Source organism: Agelaius tricolor, unplaced genomic scaffold (assembly GCF_023055355.1).
Source record: "Agelaius tricolor isolate 1412-34295 unplaced genomic scaffold, bAgeTri1.0.p SCAF_13, whole genome shotgun sequence".
In the NCBI taxonomy this organism is placed as follows: domain Eukaryota; kingdom Metazoa; phylum Chordata; class Aves; order Passeriformes; family Icteridae; genus Agelaius; species Agelaius tricolor.
This window is the reverse complement of record NW_027269273.1, coordinates 6,038,876-6,057,865: the sequence shown is the minus strand read 5'-3', so window position 1 is coordinate 6,057,865 and position 18,990 is coordinate 6,038,876. Positions and strand designations below refer to the sequence as shown.

General features: G+C 44.3%; 1 protein-coding gene across 3 annotated transcripts in view; it reads left to right on the top strand.

Moving 5' to 3' along the window:
* Positions 1 to 18,990, top strand: part of PCDH15 (protocadherin related 15) — a 642,625-nt gene that overhangs the window by 546,197 nt on the left and 77,438 nt on the right. For all 3 annotated transcript variants that reach the window (XM_071438580.1, XM_071438579.1, XM_071438578.1), the window contains 3 exons: positions 1,345 to 1,650; positions 3,547 to 3,771; positions 11,590 to 11,706. In XM_071438580.1, the coding sequence (XP_071294681.1) occupies positions 1,345 to 1,650; positions 3,547 to 3,771; positions 11,590 to 11,706 (648 nt within the window). The remainder of the gene's footprint in view (positions 1 to 1,344; positions 1,651 to 3,546; positions 3,772 to 11,589; positions 11,707 to 18,990) is intronic.

Genomic DNA, 18,990 nt, shown 5'->3' with positions numbered 1-18,990 from the left:
AACACAGTGATTGTTTTCCTTATTAGCAATTTTAATTAACTTTTAATTGATTTCTAGCAAGATAAATGGTTTCATTACCAAGCCTTACAATGAACACCATCACCAGAATTAAGCATTCCCGGCAACTGTTCTGAAAACAAAATGTGAAAATCTCTTATGATCTTCACAGATGTCATTCATAAAGGCAAATAAATGAGAATAGAGTAGGGCAGAGTGCCCTTTGTATAATTTACATAACCTTGTTCATCACACCCTAATTTAATTAAGAGATGCAAAATAACAGGTCAGCATTTCATGCTGAGAGCTCTATGAAACCTATTAATTTTGTCCATCCCTATAATTATGTGATAACAAGAATTATTTGGCTGACACTGTAATCTGAGGCTTGCTTCAGTGTGTGAGAACAAAGATGCCAACTAAAGAAATCGAGGTGGTTTTCTGTGGCAATCATCAGCCTGTTGTGAGCACAGAAGAATAAGGATGAAATGTGATAATGTTTGGGTTTGAAGAACAGGAACAGGAGCAAAACAGAAATTTAAGTAGTTCTTCAGAGAATAGCAATGAAAATATCACTGAGTGTGACAAATGTGTTAAGTGGAAAGAAAATTTCTAACTCACATGTCCCTTCTGTCTGTCTGCATCCATCCTTCATCTAAATTCATATTCCATAAGGATTTGGGCAGCAATGAAACACTGCTTCAGTGTTAAATAAAAATTCCTCTCAGACACCACCCAGTCCTGAAGATCCTTCAGCCTTAAAATTATCTGAGGGCTTGGCTTCACAAGCATGAAATTCATCCTCTGTTGAAGTTCAGAGAATCATAAGATGGAATCCCAGAATTATTTAGGATAGGAAAACTTCCAGGATTGAGTCCAGCCTGTGCCTGATCGCAGCCCAGAGCACTGAGTGCCACCTCCAGCCCTTGCTGGGACACCTGCAGGGCTGGGCACTGCAAAGCTCCCTGGGCAGCCCCTGCCAAGGCCTGAGCACCCTTGCAGAAATTGCTGCTGCTGTCCAGCCTCACCCTCTCCCGGCACAACTTCAGGCTGTGTCCTCTTGTCCTATCAAAAATCTCCAAGGCTGAGCAGCTAAATGTGCCTTTTCTCCTCAAGGGATCCAGTTAGCCTGGCTTCTGTCACTGGGAATGCAGCCATTTGTTTCTGTGGGATGTTTTATCTTCAGTCAAAGCTCAGACAGAGGCAGGCTGCCCCAGACAAGCCCTCCTGGACACCACAGATTTGGCAGAATCCTTCCCTGCCTCACCTGGTTTCTCTCCTGTGGGCGTCTCCCTCGGAGGTTTGCAATTTGTGCATTAACCCACGGTTTTCCTGCTGTCTCTTCAGGCTACAGATGCAGATGCTGGGGTTAATGGGCAGGTCCACTACAGTCTGGCCAACTTCAACAACCTGTTCAGGATCACCTCCAACGGCAGCATTTACACGGCAGTGAAGCTGAACAGGGAGCTGAGGGATCACTACGAGCTCGTGGTGGAGGCGACCGACGGCGCCGTGGACCCGCGGCGCTCCACGCTCACCCTGTCCATCAAGGTGCTGGATATTGATGACAACAGCCCCGTGTTCACCAACGCCTCCTACACTGTCTGTGTGCCAGAGAATCTCCCACCAGGAACTGTCTTCCTGCAGCTGGAGGTGAGGAGGTGGTGAGTGAAGGTGGAGCGTGGTTGTTCTGTGATATTCAGGGTTCTTGTTTAGCTCGGCAGTGAGGCTGCACTAAAAGATTGTGAACTGGAGCGTGGGGGTATGTTCTTTTGCCCAGAGAAGCTGTGGATGCCCCTGGATCCCTGGAAATGTCCAAAGCCAGCTTGGATGGAGCTTGGAGCAACCTCAGACAGTGGAAGGTGTCCCTGCCCATGGCAGGGGTGGCGCTGGATGGGCTTTGATGTCCCTTTCAACCCAAACCCTTCTGGGATTCTATGATTCTGAAAAATGCTTGGCCTTTAGCTAGGTACCAAAAAAACCTTTAAAGATAAGGTTATTTAGGAAATAATAGTAATTAATAAAAACAATGAAACAGCAAAACGTACACTGCCACCATCTACACAGGCAGACAGCTAAAGGCCAAGGGGAAGAGTTTTAAGCTGAGAGAGGAGAAATATAAATCAGATGTTAGGAAGGAATTGTTCCCTGGCAGGGTGGGCAGGCACGGGGTGCCCAGAGCAGCTGGGGCTGCCCCTGGATCCCTGGCAGTGCCCAAGGCCAGGCTGGACACTGGGGCTTGGAGCAGCCTGGGACAGTGGAAGGTGTCCCTGCCATGGCAGGGGTGGCACTGGATGGGCTTTGAGGTCCCTTTCAACCCAAACCGTCCTGGGATTCTGTGATCCTGGTCGTGGCCAATAGCAGGTGCCCAGGGAGGAGAGCTAAAACCAGCTTCAGTTTCCACTGCCATTTTCCCAGAACACTGTGTTCATTTCCCACAGCTTGAACCTTCAGAGAATTCTTCATTCCTTGTGTCTGTTCACATGGAATACAATTACAACAACACAGGTAAACTCAAGATGTCCTCAAAAGTTTGCCCTTTAAATTTCAGAGGGATATTTTGTGAGGATGTGTGGGGTTCCCAGTTGCCAGGGTACTGTTCCTTCAGTTTCTCTGGGTCTGGATTGAAGGCACTTGAGACAGTAATTCATGTTCAGACTCAGGTGTTTATTTTTTCTTATTAGTAAAACAGCCTCACAACTCTGAGTTCAGCAGCTTTTCATTAAAAGGCACAAAATGGCAACAATCTCTTGCTCCAAGGGCTTTTAAGACTAAATCATCCAATTAAGAACTGACACCTGGATTATTTTCCCTTTTAACCCAATAACTGATCCCACAGAGCTGCAATGGGGACTTTTCTGCCCAATGACAAAATGCCAAACCCATGGAGAAGGAGGAAGAAGCAGCATGAAGCAGAAACCCAGGGTGACACCCTGTGCCCTCCATCTTGCTGCCATCCACAGCACACTAAAAACCCCAAACCTCAATTTCTCACCCAGTGATACACCTACACTGCTCTCTATAATCTATTGCACACTTTTGTGGGTTCTGGTCATTATAGAGCATGACACAGCACAAAGTACCACAACTCCATCAGAAGGGCTCAAGAGAGATTTATTACAGCAACATGTTGCTTTTATACTTTTTCAAGATATTTACATTCACTTAACATACACATTCACTGCCCATTGGTTATAAGAAAGAAACAAAGTTCTCAGTGGGTGATCAAGGAGCCACATCACTCTGTGAGCCAGCTAGAGTCCCTATCTTTTAACTTTCCCTCCTTCATCACATGGCCATGGTGTCAACCTTGGAGTCTTCCTCAGGAGAGATACAGGACTTTCCTTATCATCAGGAAGCCTTTGCTGGCTCACAAGAACAGCACAGAACGCCTTTCCTACAGGTTCTTGAAGTCTGGGAAACTTTCTCCATGTCAGAGTCAGTGCTCCCCTGGGGGTCAGGGCACCCCAGATCAGACAGAGAAATATTCCTGGTGCCCTGGGTTTCCACAAGGATGGATTTTGTGTGATGTCCCTCTGTTCCCTGCAGGCCAAGGACGTGGACCTGGGAGCAGATGTGAACTATCGGATCCGCACTGAGGAAGCCCGGCAGCATTTTGCCCTGAACAAGCACACGGGAGAGCTGTCGCTCCGGAAATCCTTGGATTATGAATCCTTCTCTGACACAGAGGCAACCTTCACCTTCCTCGTGGAAGCCTTTGACAGCAAGGGCACCATGCCACCTGGGCTGGCCACTGTCACTGTCAGAGTCAAGGTAAAGGGGTCACTCCTCAGCCAGCAGCATCCTCTCCCTGAATATTCCACCACCATGCACTCTCTGCTCTCCTGCACCTCACTTACACCAGTCTTATTCTGTTCACACTTTGTAACAGCTGTAATTGTTCTCCCCATGTGCAGTTCCATAGTTAAATCCTGAATTTATGAAACCAAAGAACACCAGACACAAATACAAGCATTTTGTCCTCTAGAATCTCTAATCTCTAATCTGAAATAAACCCCTCATGGAATTGTTTGCTGTGGTGGTGTTCACAGGAGTTTAAGGATGAGGGAAGAGATGAGAATGTTAACTCCATGTTTCAGAAGGCTTGATTTATTATTTTATGATATATATTACATTAAAACTATACTAAAAGAATAGAAAAAAGGATTTCATCAGAAGGCTGGCTAAGAATAGCAAAAGAATGATAAGAAATGGTTGTGACTGACTGAGACAGTCCAGACAGCTGGGCTGTGATTGGCCATTAATAGAAACAACCACATGAGACCAATCCCAGATGCACCTGTTGCATTCCACAGAAGCAGATAACCATGGTTTGCATTTTGTTCCTGAGGCCTCTCAGCTTCTCAGGAGAAAAAATCCTAAGGAAAGGATTTTTCAGAAAATATCATGGCTACAGTTTTTTGCAAAAGTGACACGATCACTTTTCAGCCGATAAATTGTGATTTTAACACCCACTGGGGTGTGTTGAGTGCTGGTGTGGCACAGCACACCCTGGATTCCAGATTCTGCTGCTGGAAAATCCAGCTCTGCAAAGGAGCAGCCTGATTTAGTGTCTTGCACCATGAGTTGCAGGGAGCTACAGCCTCACCTCAGGGTTTCAAGGACCTCCCCAGGGGTTCTGGAGTCTGTTTGGGAATGATCCACAGATGGAAAATATTTTATCTGTGATTAAAATACATCCCCATCTTCATTTGCCTGTGTCCTGGAGGAGATGAGAGCTCAGGTGCAGCTCTGTCAGTCATTCTGTCCTTTGGAGCAGTTGCTTGAGTTTCTGTGAACTGTGGGAGAAAAGAGACTTTAATTGCTCAGATTTTAGTGAAGGAGCAAAAATTGTAGCAGGACCAAAAGCACAGCTCACAAATATTCAGTTTAAATGGGTCTGTGAAAAGCATTTGCCAGTCATAAGGGTTCAGCCTGTTCTGTATCTGCAGGTGCTTGAATTACCACTTGGTTTTGAGTAATTCTGTTTGTCAGTCTCTACTGAGCTCACAATTCTTTTAGGACAGTAAATGTCTCCCATTAGTAGCTCTGGTGACAATGCCAGAAGGCTTCTATGATGCCTCTCTGTCTGCAAAATGTCTCAGTGTGAGGTGCAGGTCACCTGTTCCTGACTAATCCACGCTTTTCCCCAGCACATTCCACGTCATTGATAGGAAACAGCTTTTCCATCATTCCCTGAGCTGCTTCTGTTGGACTTCTACAGAGCAAGTTGCTCAAACATTGTTTTTTTTCATAAAAGAAACCTTCTTCCAGCACACTGAATTCTTGAAAGAATGGTTTGGGTTGGTTTGAGTGGATTTTTGGGGGCTTTTTAAAGGTTTTCATGTAGGATTGTGTTCAGAGAAAAGCTGTTTTCTGTTTGATTGTGTGGTTGATTGTATTAATTAATGTCAGGGGAAATTGCAGTTCAGCTCAGTGGCCTCAGTACCAGCAGCTTGTACACATTCAAAGGAGGGAATAGGGGATTTAAGGAGGGGATTAATAGGATCAAAAAATCAGTTCATGCTCTCTTGGAAACTCTTCCCACACACGAGCAACAAAATGGGAGCATGTGGATGCTTTGGAGAGGCTGGAATACCAGGCTGGAGCCAGAAGTAACAATTTTGGAGTAAAAGGTGTTTGGCTGATGGCAGAACAGGGCCTGGGAGGGAGGTCAAGCAGGGGGTACTTTAAGTGAGAAAGAAAATAAATCAAATTTATTTTCATACTCAGTGACAGGCTGAGTTTTGCAACAGATCAAGGGACATAATCAAATATTATTTAAATGCTTGAGATGAAGATGGTGCTGGAGTGAGAGGTAGGACAGGGGAATTTTGAGTGGCACTTGAGAGAACGGAGGAGGACTTGTGGAAAAGCCAGATTTCATATCTCAGTGTGTTGGGCAGATGTCATTAGCAGGCTTTATGTCAGGTGGCAGATATTTTGAGCATTGGTCATGAGAGGTGTCTGGATGGTTTAAATTTAGCTTGAAGATGAACTTCCCAGATACAGAATTCACAGGGGTGAGGGTGGAGGGTGGAGGCAGAGCCCTGTGCTGTCCCTGTTTGAGATGGGAAGGATCCTCAAGACACCTCAGAAGGCTGATCCAAGAGTCAGAGCAGCAGGAGCAGGGTGCAGAGTCCTGAAACCAAAAACCAAGTGAGAACAAGAACAGGCCACCCTTTCCCTCCCCCTCAGCATCTTCTGCTCCTGCTGCAGGAACTGGGTGTGTTTCCTCTGAGTAGTTTCTGAGCTTTCCCTTTATTTACAGGCTGGGCTTTGAGTAATTACTTTAATACAGGGTTTGAGAGCCCAAATAGGAGCTCAACCAAGTGCAGATGCCCCACAGCCCCCAACATAAGAACACAAAATTGAACTAGAGGGAAGCAGAGGCAGTGCTGGGGCCAAGCTCATGTCACCGTCACAGATCCAGCCCCTCCAACCCTGAGGACTTTATTTGTGTTATTACTGAGTTCTCCAGCCCCCTGGGGCTCCCACTGCTCTGCTCACATTTGTCATTTCTCCCAGCCCAGCTCTTCACTGCAAGCACTGTAATTTTTCCTGGGTAATGGAATTGTGTTAAGCAGCTATGGATGTCTGATGGTGTCGTCCATCATTTGTGAGATATCCAATGGAATGAGCACAGCCAGAGCCCCCTGCTCCCTGTGGCTGCAGGAGAGGGATGCACACTGGGCTGTTCTTTGGGCTCTCAGCCCTTGGAATGACAAGTTACAAATAGTTTGTATTAACCTGCCCTGAACTAGGTCGAGGCACAGATTGCAGAGCGGGGCTTTCAGTGCAGGAGGAATAACTTCATCTGTACCCTTAGGTGGGGATGGAGCAAGTTATTGGCCTCTGCTGCAGCCAAAAGGCTCCTTGCATTGTGAGGATGTCCTGGGACTCCTTTGGCAGAGAAAGCCAGAGGTGAATCCATGAATTCATGGAATCATATAATTGGAAGTGACCTCTGCGATCCCTGAGTGAAACCATTAACGCCGCACCGCTAAACTGTGTCCCCATGTGCCACATCCACACATCTTCTGAGGCCTTCATCCACGCTTCTTCCAGGGGTTGTAACGCCTCCTCTGCCCTGGGCAGCCCCTCCCAATATCTGGCCACCCTCTGGGTGAAGAAACCTTTCCTAATATCCGATCTGAACCTCCCCTGGAACAGCTTGGAAGTTGTTTCCTTCTGTCCTGTCGTTGTTTTCTGGGAGAAGAACCCGATCCCCACCTGACTCCAACCCCTCAGGGAGTCATAGAACAATAATTATTGCATCCATTCAAGTATTTCCAAGGAGGAATAGTCTAAGTGGCCTTGATTTCTTCCCACCACTTCAAACAGACCAAGATTTTTCTCTTTTCCCCATTCTCAGATTCCTTTGACTGCTTTCTTAACATTTCCCCTGTAGCTGCAGGAAGCCATGGGGTATCTGTGAGGGCTGAGTTGGTTTTGCTTCTTGTTGTACACACAAGCATCCCCTCACAATCCAGATGATTCCCAGTACTGGAAAAAGCAAAATCCTTGCAGTTCAAATTATTAGGATTTAGCATTTGGAAGGACCTGTTGTGGTAATAGGGTTTGATAACAGAAACAGTTGCTCTTAAGTGAGTATTGCATTCCTAAACATGAATAATGAGAATTTCTGTATCATGGGACCTGAAAAACCTCTGCATATGTTGTGCTGTATCCTTCTCTTCTTACTACCAGCAGTTTTTTATTATTTTTCCTTTTCTTGTTTGTAAAAGTGCTTTTCTTTTTTTTGTGGATTGGGGATTGGTTTGCTTTGGAGTTTTTCAAGGACATTGTGTGGTGGAATGAAGCCATTGTCACAGGTGAAGGATTCAAAATTGAGAGAGCAACAAGAAGGAATAAAAACCAGAGGGTTTCAGTTCTGACAATGCAAAAACAAATGAGGATGAGGAGGCAGTGAGGTGATTGAGAGCTGGCTGATCACAGGGGTCATGATCAGTGGCGCAGGGTGTGGCTGGTGGCTGTCACTGCAGGTGTCCCCAGGGCTCAGTGCTGATCCCAGGATTATTTAAATTGTTCATCAGTGATCGTGGAGGAACAGCCCCAGGCACCAGCACAGGCTGGGGGAGCAGCTCTGTGGGGAAGGACCCGGGGGACACCGAGCTGTGCCCAGGCCAGCAGAGTGTCCTGGGGCCAAGGAGGCCAATGGGGCAGCAGGAATAGCCACACAATAAACATATTTTCCCATTTAAAGAGCAGAGCAGCCTCATAAAACTTACAGGAAGGTGAAAAAAAAAATCAGCTGGATTACCTCCAAAATATTTCTCATTTCTGGTGACACTAATGGAATAACAAGCCTGGGGTTGGGCTACACTGATGGTAAACAGATTTATTTCTTTCATTCCATCTCAAGTGATCAGTTCAATCATTTGCCAGTCATTTATTGCCTCGTGTATTCCATCATGAGTATTATCCCTTAATTTATAGGATGAGCTACTTTAGGGCCTGCTGAGCACTAAATGGGGAAGAGATGCAGTTGTGCCATGAGAGCAAGGCCCTGTTCTGTGCAGTTTCAGACAGAGCCCTGTGTAAAGCAGCTTGCACCCACTCACAGACAAAATTCAAGGGGCCACTTTGGCCATGTCAGCATCACCACTGGGGTTTGAACTTGGTGTCATTAAGCTGTGATCATTATGAGAGGCCAAGAGGATGGGAAGGGACTTGAAGTTCTTGATACTCCAGTATCTGGTGAAATCAGGTATTTCATGGAATCCCAGAGTGGTTGGGTTGGAAAGGACCTTAAAACTCATCCTGTTCCATCCCCTGCCATGGCAGGGACACCTTCCACCATCCCAGGCTGCTCCAAGCCCCAAAATCCAGCCTGGCCTTGGGCACTGCCAGGGATGCAGGGGCAGCCCCAGCTGCTCTGGGCACCCTGTGCCAGGGCCTGCCCACCCTGCCAGGGAACAATTCCTCATTCCCAATATCCCATCCAGCCCTGCCCTCTGTCAATCTGAAGCCATTCCCTGTGTCCTGTCCCTCCATCCCTTGTAAATTCTCTCTCTCCAAGGTCCTCAATCCAATCGTTGCTATCAAAGAGAATTGAATGCTGGACAGATGCAGAGAGGGAGTTTTCAGGTTTTCAGAGAGACTTTGGACAACAAATATTTGGAGCAAGTCCTGGGCTTTGTTCTGAGCAGAGCCCAAAGCCCCAGATGTGTCTTGCTTGTAAACAGGTAAATAATTGAAGATTACATCTGATGGCTTCTTAAAAAACACCTCTAACCCTTGCACAGAAGTGGGTGCAGAACATGAGTGCAGTCCCCAAGCAAAGGTTCAGGAATGGGGCAGTAAACCTCCCACAAAGAGGCTGTAAGAACTCATGAAATCACCTTTTAAATGTGAGGCACAATCCCACAAGTGGGGCCAAACTGCAGCATCTTAAAACCTTCCCCAGTTCACTGCTCCAGCCACATAAATCCAGGCTGCCATTAACTCAAATCCAGGCTCCTATTAATGATCAGACATGCTCCAAAATATGGAAATGGGAAATATGGGAAACAGATTCTCCATATTTCTCACTTTCAAGTACCAGGCTGCCTATTTTGACAGTAAGGTAATAACAGATTTACGTATATAATACCTAATAACGTATTTACAGATAACTACAAAGCAGCCTTTGTGTCACTGCTTCTCTGGCTGCAGATTTATTCTAGTTTTATACAGATTTATTTACAAAACAGAGCAAAAAGCAGAGCATAACACCCTCAAAGCTGTCTCCCTACCATAGATACTCTCTATCTACTACTTTTTTGTTGGTTTTGTTCCTCTTTGCTCCCATGGGGCAGCAGAAAAGCACTACAGGATTGTGACATCCCTCCCCTGCACAAAGATCAACGATGAAGTGCAGAAAAACCACAATTTGGGAGGGATCCCCCTTCCCCACCACATTCCTCCTTCTCTGAGCAGGACACAGCTCATTCCCAGGGCTGGTATTTAGGAAAAAAGATTAGTAGGAATGCTGAACAAAAATGTTGGGAAGTGAAACTGTCATCTGGGAATGGCAAAGAGGGGAAACAAAGCAGGAGGGGAGGGAAGGCACTAAGGAGGAATCAATATGTAATTTAAAACTCATTAGGGCAGTCACTTGCTGTAATGCACTGATACTAACCCAGGTGCTCCCAGACAGGTGGGGACAGGCCAAACACAGGAAAATCCCTGAGGTGCAGCATTCCCAGCATAAAATAGCCTTGGGAATGTCACTGTACACAGGGAGATTCATGGCTTTTTGGTTTATGGGGACACCAAGGGACCTTTCATGCTCGTGCCCCACTAATCTGTAAATGTAAATATTTAATAGCTGGGTGTTAAACCTCCTCTTCCTCCTCCTTCACTGCTCTGGGAAAAGCACTCCTTGGATTCCAATCTCTGCCTCCATATTCCCATGGAATCATGGAATGGTTGGTGTTGGAAGGGACATTAAAGCCCATCCCCTTCCACCATTGCCATGGGCAGGGACACCTTCCACTGGACCAAGTGACATCTCCCAGTTAATAACCCACAACATTAAATGAGGGACAGACTGGTCTGATTTGAATATGCTACAAACCTAAGGACTTTCTACAGGAGACAACACTTTAATTGGAAAAAGTGTTTTGGTAAACATCTTGTTTTATAAAAGGAAAAATGAAAAATAGAGTTTCTTTTTAATCTCCACACAAAGAGAAGCAACTGTGGATGACCCTGCATAATATTTGAGATATGTTTAGGTGTGTACAAATATATACATATATTTATGTATCCTTGCCTATCTCAGGCACAAGAATTTGTGCAAATGTCCTTTTGTCTTTCAAAGGATATCTTATTTCTCCTTAATTTATTGGATGTTAGAGGTTACAAACACCATCAAGCCAGAGCAGCTCATTCCTTTTGGAAAATGAGGCAAGCCTGCTGCCACAGGAGCAGGTGCTGTGGAATTCTCAGCTCTTTTCTCTTGTGGGGCTGTGTTTTCCTGCAGAATTCCCTTCAGCTCAGCAGTCCCACATCCATTCTTCTGTGACTCTTCAGCACCTTCCCACCTCATTTTGTGCAGGGTTAATGGAATTGGGAGAGCCTGGGAATGGCAATTCCTACAGAGGGAGGGAGAGACTCAACAAAACCACTTGTGAATGCATCTGGAATTTTGCTGGAACTCCAGGACCAAACTCTGTCTTGTATAAAATGCACATTGAATCCTTTGGCATCCCTGGGGCAGGACTAGAATGGGATCCTGGGCCCAGGGCAGGAGCTGCGGTCTGGGGGAGGCTCCTCTAGGGTTTTCACAGCTGTGGATGCCCTGATACCTTGTAGCCTTATAAAGGTTCCATTCTGGTTTTTTTAGCAATAAAATAGCTTGGATTTTTGTTTTTGGAGTCAGGTGTTGAGGGAGAACTTTCTGTGGTTAAAGGTTTTACCAGAGGAACAGGAATTTTCCAGTTCATTGATAGCAAACCACCCCTTTGCTTTCCCTAGGAAGGAGTTTCACAATTACAGGAATGTTCAATGTGCCCCTGCAAGTCCCCAGACAGCAGGGAACTCTTAAACACTCCAGAACAAAGCTCTGCCTTGTGTTTTTTGCAGGATATGAATGATTACTCACCTGAGTTCAGCCAGAAGCTCTACAGGGGAATGGTTGCTCCTGATGCAGTCAAGGGCACCGTTATCACCACGGTCTCAGCTGAGGATCGGGATCCCCCGGTAAGGAAAAACTTCCCTCAATATTCCACACCCAAAAGGCAGCAAAATCCAACCCTCTGAAGTGCCCCTGCTCCCTCATCAACTCAGAGTATGGGGAGCTTCACAGAGGAGTAGCTGCTCCCTTTGTTTCATGTCAGCCTGGCTTTGCTGCTCAGGACGGGCTGCATTTCCAAGGCTGCCTGCTGGAGCTGGAAAATCAGTGCTGCAGCTCCTGGCTGTCAGGGAGGCTTTGGGAAAGCTCTTTATCCAGCTCCAGAGAGTGAGAGGAGCAGGCAGGAAGGGAGCTGTGCCTGTCTTTGGGGTGGTGCAAGAGGAAAGAACCCACAGTTTGGTGAGGTTGGCACTGTTTGATGTCACAGTCACAGTGCACATCCCTGCTGAGCCATCCCACATTGGTGTGGGACTGCAGAGCTCCCCAGCTGCACATTCCATGGGCAATATTTGTGCCCAGGGCATTTAGTTTGGGGAGAAAGTTTATTTTTCTCCCTGGTTTTTGTTGGTTTTTTTTTCCTGCTGCTCCCTGGTGAAGCCCTCCAGTGACACAACTGGGCACACACCTCTGACTCATGGCCTGTTCTGAAGTTTGATGGCAATTTTTGTCAGCAGAGCCTGATGAACATCAGTGGCCAGATGATCCTCTGAGGACAGGAAAAGGCAGAGCTGTTCTGCCAGCCAGGTTTAATTTTTAATTGCCAGAGTTTGGCATAAGAAGGAGAAAAATCCTCAGGGGGAACAGTTCAGGGGGAATGTGCCCTGCATATTAAAAGCTGATGAAGTGCTTGGACACAAATCAGGTACTGCTTAGCTAAATGTGGTGTGATTAGGGCTTGGGCAGCTTTTATTTAATATTAAATAGATGTTGTTGCCTTAAAATGAGATATTTTGGGCTCTCTTTGCCCATTCTGATAAAAGCTCCATTTTATAATTGCTGTGTCTAAGTTTTGAAGACTAGGAGATCACTGAGGGGAAACAAAATAGTTCTGATTAAGGCATTTATAATCCTCAGTCCTGTGCAATCAGCATTTCCAGTGCAAAGTTATTTCATTTTTCATTTAACAACCCCAAACCCTACTGAACCATTTTGTAACATTTTTGTCACTATCACATGAACACCTGTTGAAGTTTATGAAGATTTAAAAATGAAGTTACCCTGAAGCCTCTAATAAATGCAAGGGCCATAAAAGTCAGCCAGCTACGGAGGGAAGCTTTTAAAGGAGGTTTGGAAAGGGTTTGTTATTTTAAAATAATGGCTGGTAGTTGTGTCCCTCATCTTTTTTTATTTTTAAAATTACCAGGCATAAATGGCTGTGTTTCTTTTTCTGCCTGAGCCAGCCTGTGCCACTGGAAAAATCTCTATTTATTTGAAGCTGGCTTTGACATTAAATGATGTCACAAAGGATTTGATGTGAATTCACTGGAAATTTGCTTTAAAAGCACACAGTCTTTTCTCTGCTCAGCAAGGGGACCTTGCTCTAAACTTGCCTTAAGGGATGGAATATTCTTAGTTATCATCAATACTTTACTTGTGTGGTTTGGGGGTTTTAAACCTGTTGGAATCTTATTTGCAGGTTACTAATACATTTATTTCATCAGTTCAGGGAAAGAAATAAGTATCTATTAAAAAATAATTGTAGCTTTAAAATATGCCTGTTTATAAGAGCCCAACTAATTTGAAGTCTCCAAGCTTAACTTTTCCTGTTGTCATTCTGCAAGTAATAGATGTGATTCCCATATCCAGAATAAAAGCCCAGCCAGATTTTTCCATCATCTGCAATAAAAGCTTTTCAGACCTAATCAGCTCCTCAGAGACAAGCATTGTTTTCAGCAAATCCCAGCGTTGTCAAATGAATATGGATGCTGTGAGGATGCAGCTGGAAAGGCCCAGCACCTGTGTGGGATTTCTCTGCAGATAAGGCAAATTTCAATATTTCCAGGAGCAGAAGGGCAGCTCTGGGGGAAGGAGGAGGAGGAGCTGGGAATGATGGCAGTGGAGGTGGGCTCCCCATTTCAATAAACAAGGATTAATTTAGGTGAAGGACAAGAGGGTGAAAGACACCTGGGACATCGTTTTCTGTGTGTATTTCCTAAATTATTTAGGAATTTATGGCATATAGGGGTAAGAGTGAGCTTTTGCCATTAAATTAATCCAACAGAACTTCATTTACTGGAGATGGAGATGAAAGCATCACTTGGTTGTATTTTAAAAAATCCTCCCATCAAACTTCCACACACTGAGTTATTTACAACTCCGTGTATCTCCCATGTGTATCCATATGAACAAATCTGAGGGTGAAAATGTGGGATTTTCTTAATTTAACTGGTGCCTAAAACCTTAGGCTATCATTAGAATGTACTGTTGATGAGAGGATGGGTTTTGCTGCAAAAACCTCGCAGATTTCTGATTATTTTGAAGAGTTGCTCAGTTAAAACACTTTGTGGCAGAGTCAAGCACTTCCTCAGAGATACTTTGTTACTTTGTAATGTTTTTATTTCGACCTGTGGATTTCAAAGTGGTCAAAACCTCTTGGCCTGGAGGCACCAGAGACCTCTGATAGTTATTCTTCAGGTCCTTGGTGAAATGTCAATTAAAACATAAAACCCAGAGCCTTTCTCTAAAGGCCACAGCAAGATTTGCAGGGCTCTTTTGAGTAAATGTCACTTTAAATTCTTACCAGTTGCTCCTTTCTTTTCTAGTTTTAATTCTCTTTTTATTTGCAGCGACTGAGAATGTAAATTATGTTTAATAGCTACTTTTACATGTGTTATAAACTTGAAACATCCTTCTGGTCACTGAAATTTGGGAAATGTTGCCTGAAAACTTGGATTTCATGAAATTTGGTGAACCAACATTTTGTCCTTTGGCTGTTTGGAACAACCAACACTAGATTTTTCTACATTTTCAAAGTAGTAACAATTTATATAAATACATAAATAATTTTTCAAATCACTGGGTGCATCCTCAAGTTGCTCACTCTGTCTTTGCCAGAGGAGCTTCTACCTAATTCCAGGTACAAGCAGGAAATATTAAGCAAAAACCAACAAAATTAGGCCAGAGGGAATGATGAGGATAAAGTAGAGCCATGGCTGCCAAGGAAAAACTTGGAGACAGCTTGAAGTCTTTCTAAATAACAGGTAAACCTTATAACAATTCCTGTGTTGGAGGCACCAGATCTCCAGCTGGGGTCTCACCTGAGCAGAGTAAAGGGGGAGAAGCACCTCTATGAAAATATTTCAAGTCCTGCTTTGCTTTAGTTAACACAAATGTGCTCAGATTTGGGTTCTCTTAGATATTTCCCAGCCTTTTCAGGGAAAAATTCCAAAGGCTGGACAAAGCCAGTACCTGGCTCAGTCACCTGCACTTGTGGATGTTCCTGGCACAGGCTCCAGTGTCCCAGCCAGCACCTACTGCCAAGCATCTCTTTTTTGGGCATTTAGATCATCCTTTGTAGCTGAAGAAATCATCAGCCTGGATTAGTGTTGGATAAATCCCTTGGAGACAAGGAGAGTTTTCTTCCTGTTGAAGATTTTATGCCTCACTGAAGTAGCCTGGTAATGAGAGATGAAAAAATGGTTCTGAGTGGTCTCAAAGCTCTTAATCTTCCAAAAATGTGGGCAGGAGAGCACGAGGAGCTGTTTGATAAATGCTCAGTTTATTTACCAGAGGGAATTCCCAAGACTGACATAAAAAGAAGTGTTTGTTTTTCCTGTATATCCCTTTTTTGATATGGGTTATCACTGTAAAAGCTGGGATATTTCTGCCATGGGCAATTCCCTTCCATATCCTGTCTTTTTTTTTTTTTTTATTGGAAATGTTAATAGAAACAGATGCAGAACACTAATTTTAATGAGCAGCCAGCTTCCAGAGCTCCAGAACATCCCATTTAATGCTTTATCCATCTCCTAACACCTCCTGAGGCTTCCCTTCAGTGGAGCCCTTTTGTCAAATTGGGAGTAATTGTCCTTTTTGTCTTCCATGCACTCACTAAAAGTAACAGGCTATGAGATATTCAATTAAAGATTTCACTGCATTTTAATTGGAAGTAAAACCATTTTCAGCTCTGGCCAGACCTTGGTATTTTAAAAGTGGAATTTCAGTGATATGGGACACATGCTGCAAATTCCAGGAGTTCCTCAAGTAATTTTATCTCAAGCCTTTAAAAGTTGGTGGGTTCTTCTGTGAGAGTTAAAAATTCAGAATTTCCAGCTTTAGCAATTCAGAATTTCAGGTTCTCTTGTTGAGTTACCTACTACAAAGAGTAAAATCCTTCAAATTTTAGGGTTTATATGAATGAAATTAAGATGAATTTACACGAGTGCACCATTCCCAGCCACCAAACTCATCATCCACCTACTCTGGGCTGCCCCATCTTCCATGGTTGCTTTGAGTAAGTTACAAAAACCAGTAAAAAGTTACAAAAGTAAGTTACAGAAACCTGTAAATGTGGGGGTTTAGCACCACTTTCTAATTTTTTCCATGGAACTAGCTTTACAAAATTTTCCTTATTGAATTCCTTATTATACAAATTGCTTAGGTTTGAGTTGAAATCTACATGTATAGATAATATATGGAGATTTACATGGAAGTTAACTCTGTGTTCATGATGCTGCTATTCCAATACTGGTCCTTAGGGGTGAAATCCAGGCACACCTGGGATCTTCATCTGTCAGCTTCAAATGAAAGTGAAACCCATTTTTCCCCATTCTTTCCTGGGCCAAGAAATTTTGTGTCTGTAACCAGTTTGAGTCCCAGAGTGGTTTGGATTGGGAGGGACCTTAATTTCTGTGTCAGAAATAAATGGCATTTTTCCCCTGAGCAAATGGAATTTTAAGGAATCATGCAGCCATGGAAGAAATAATTGGAGCTGGATGAGCTTTTTTTTAAAGTTTTATGTTAGTCCTGAATCTCAGGGAAACTTTGGAGAGAATGAATGTGGTTCCTGCCAAGCACAATCCTTACTCTGTGGTTTATTTGGGAATATTATCAGCTAGATTCAAGTTTTGCTGCAGACATAATAATGCATCTAAATTAATTTAGAACAGAGGCAAAAGATGATTAATATTTCAGATAATTAAAACTCGCTTCTAAATAGATTTCCCTGGGAAATCTCTCTGGAGATTTTTCTAATTACATCAGTGCCAAAATGCCATAAATAAAAAATAAATCCTGGTTTTGTTATTCTTCTGAAGTGACAGGAGCAAAGTGTACTTGATAATCACATCAGGAACAACAATAACCTGATGAGATTTTTGTTTATTTAATCACAAATTACCTGGTGTGAGGAGCTTTAATGATGATGAGGATTCTTAGTCTTCCAAGCAAGTTTAAGGCCATTACTCCAAGCCCAAACAGGCTGAATTTCAGCAGGTAATTTGCTCTTAATTATAACATTGAAGAAAAATGACTGAAGCAGGGAATGCCAGGGGGAAAGTTGATAATGGACTCTGCTATGCCATGATCCCAGAAATTTCTCACTTTTTCCAGGATTTGCCCTCTGTAGCATGTGTGAAGTGCTTTTAACTATGAACACAATCATTTATTAATTTGCTAACCACTGGAACATGCCTGGCAGACCCATTTGGGATGATTAAAGTTGCTGATGGCCTCATAAACCCTGCCCAGGCTGGAATTCCTTGGAGAGCTCCAGGAAGCAATGCTCAAATGACTTCTGTTGGATCAGCAAAACATTGATAGCATTTAGTGAGCTCAAATCACTTTTGTAGCCATTTCCATTGCTGTTTACAAAAGGAAATGTTCTGTTTCCATGTAGTTTGTGGCTGGCATGGGACAAGGAATATATTCCCAATCCCAACAAAGCACATTATTGAATACAGGTAAAAATCAGCCATCCACCATTAATGATGTTTTGGCTGTTTAAATACAAAATAAAGGTCAAAGCCTGATCTGAGCTTGAAACTCAGAGGCATTCAGAAAATTAAATCATGCTGTTGCTAGGACAGAAGTGTTTCTCTGAATCTACTCCCAAATATATTTGGGAAAAAATTTAGTTGGAATTTTGTAAAATGTCCCAAATCTCTGCGTATCCAGACTTTGGCATGGAATGGAAAGTCATTATTCAATAATGGAAAATATTGAATAATGGAAAACCATTATTCAAACATTAGTGTGCAAAGAGGGAATCTGTCCTAGGGTGGATGAAGAGGCAGATGAGACATCCTACAAGTAGCTGGGAGAAGTCTTCCCATTGCAAACTCTGGTTCTCATGAGGGACTTCACCCTGCTAGGTGTCTGCTGGAAATGAAACCCTGCAGAGACAAAACCCTACAGGAGAGACAGAGAGAAAACATCCAGGAGATCCAGTTCCCCTGGAGTTTGTGGAAAGAAAAGGGCAAAAGCCCATCCAGATTTTCTTTGGCTACAGCCATAAAAGACAATAGAAAATGTTTCCATAAATGTACCAGCAATAAGAAGTGGGCTAAGGACAATCTCCATCATTTATTAGATTCCAGCAGGCCCAGGGCAGGGCCCATCCCCCTGTGCTGGCACCTCAAATTTTGGGCTCCTCATGGCCAGAGAGCCCTGGAGGAGCTGGAGGGAAGGGAATGGGGCTGGAGCCCCAGGAGGGGCTGAGGGAGCTGGGCAGGGGCTGAGCCTGGAGCAAAGGAGGCTCAGGGGGCCCTTGTGGCTCTGCACAACTCCCTGCCAGGAGGGGACAGCCAGGGGGGGCCGGGCTGTGCTGCCAGGGAACAGGGACAGGACAAGGGCAAAGGGCCTCAGGCTGGGCCAGGGGAGGCTCAGCTTGGACAGCAGCAGCAATTTCTGCATGCAAAGGGTGCTCAGGCCTTGGCAGGGGCTGCCCAGGGAGCTTTGCAGTGCCCAGCCCTGCAGGTGTTCAATAAAGACCTGGCTAGTGGGACATGGGGACACTTTGTGACATACCCAGGCATGCCTGGGTTTGGTCCTTGTCACCAAGAATCTGAACCATGGGGAGGGTTCCTTATGGAGCTGTTTAAAATCCATCTGCAAAACAGCATTTTCTTTAGCCACTGCTAAGCTTCTTAACCTTTAAACAAATTTTATGCCAAGTCAAAATATTTTTGAAAGGTGTTTTAACCAGCCTTAAGCCGTGCCCATCTTGTGTTTAAAAATTTCAGTTTTTATAAAACACTTCTGGGTTTAAGAAGGTGGGGGTTCAGCCCTTTTCTTTCCAAACCTCTGGTGATTTTTCCTCCTGGACCTCTCAGGTGTCATGGAAGGTGTTTGGGGGGGGATTGAAGGGGTTGCTCAGGTTTGAGGAAGACAAACAGCAAGTTTGGCTTGATGGC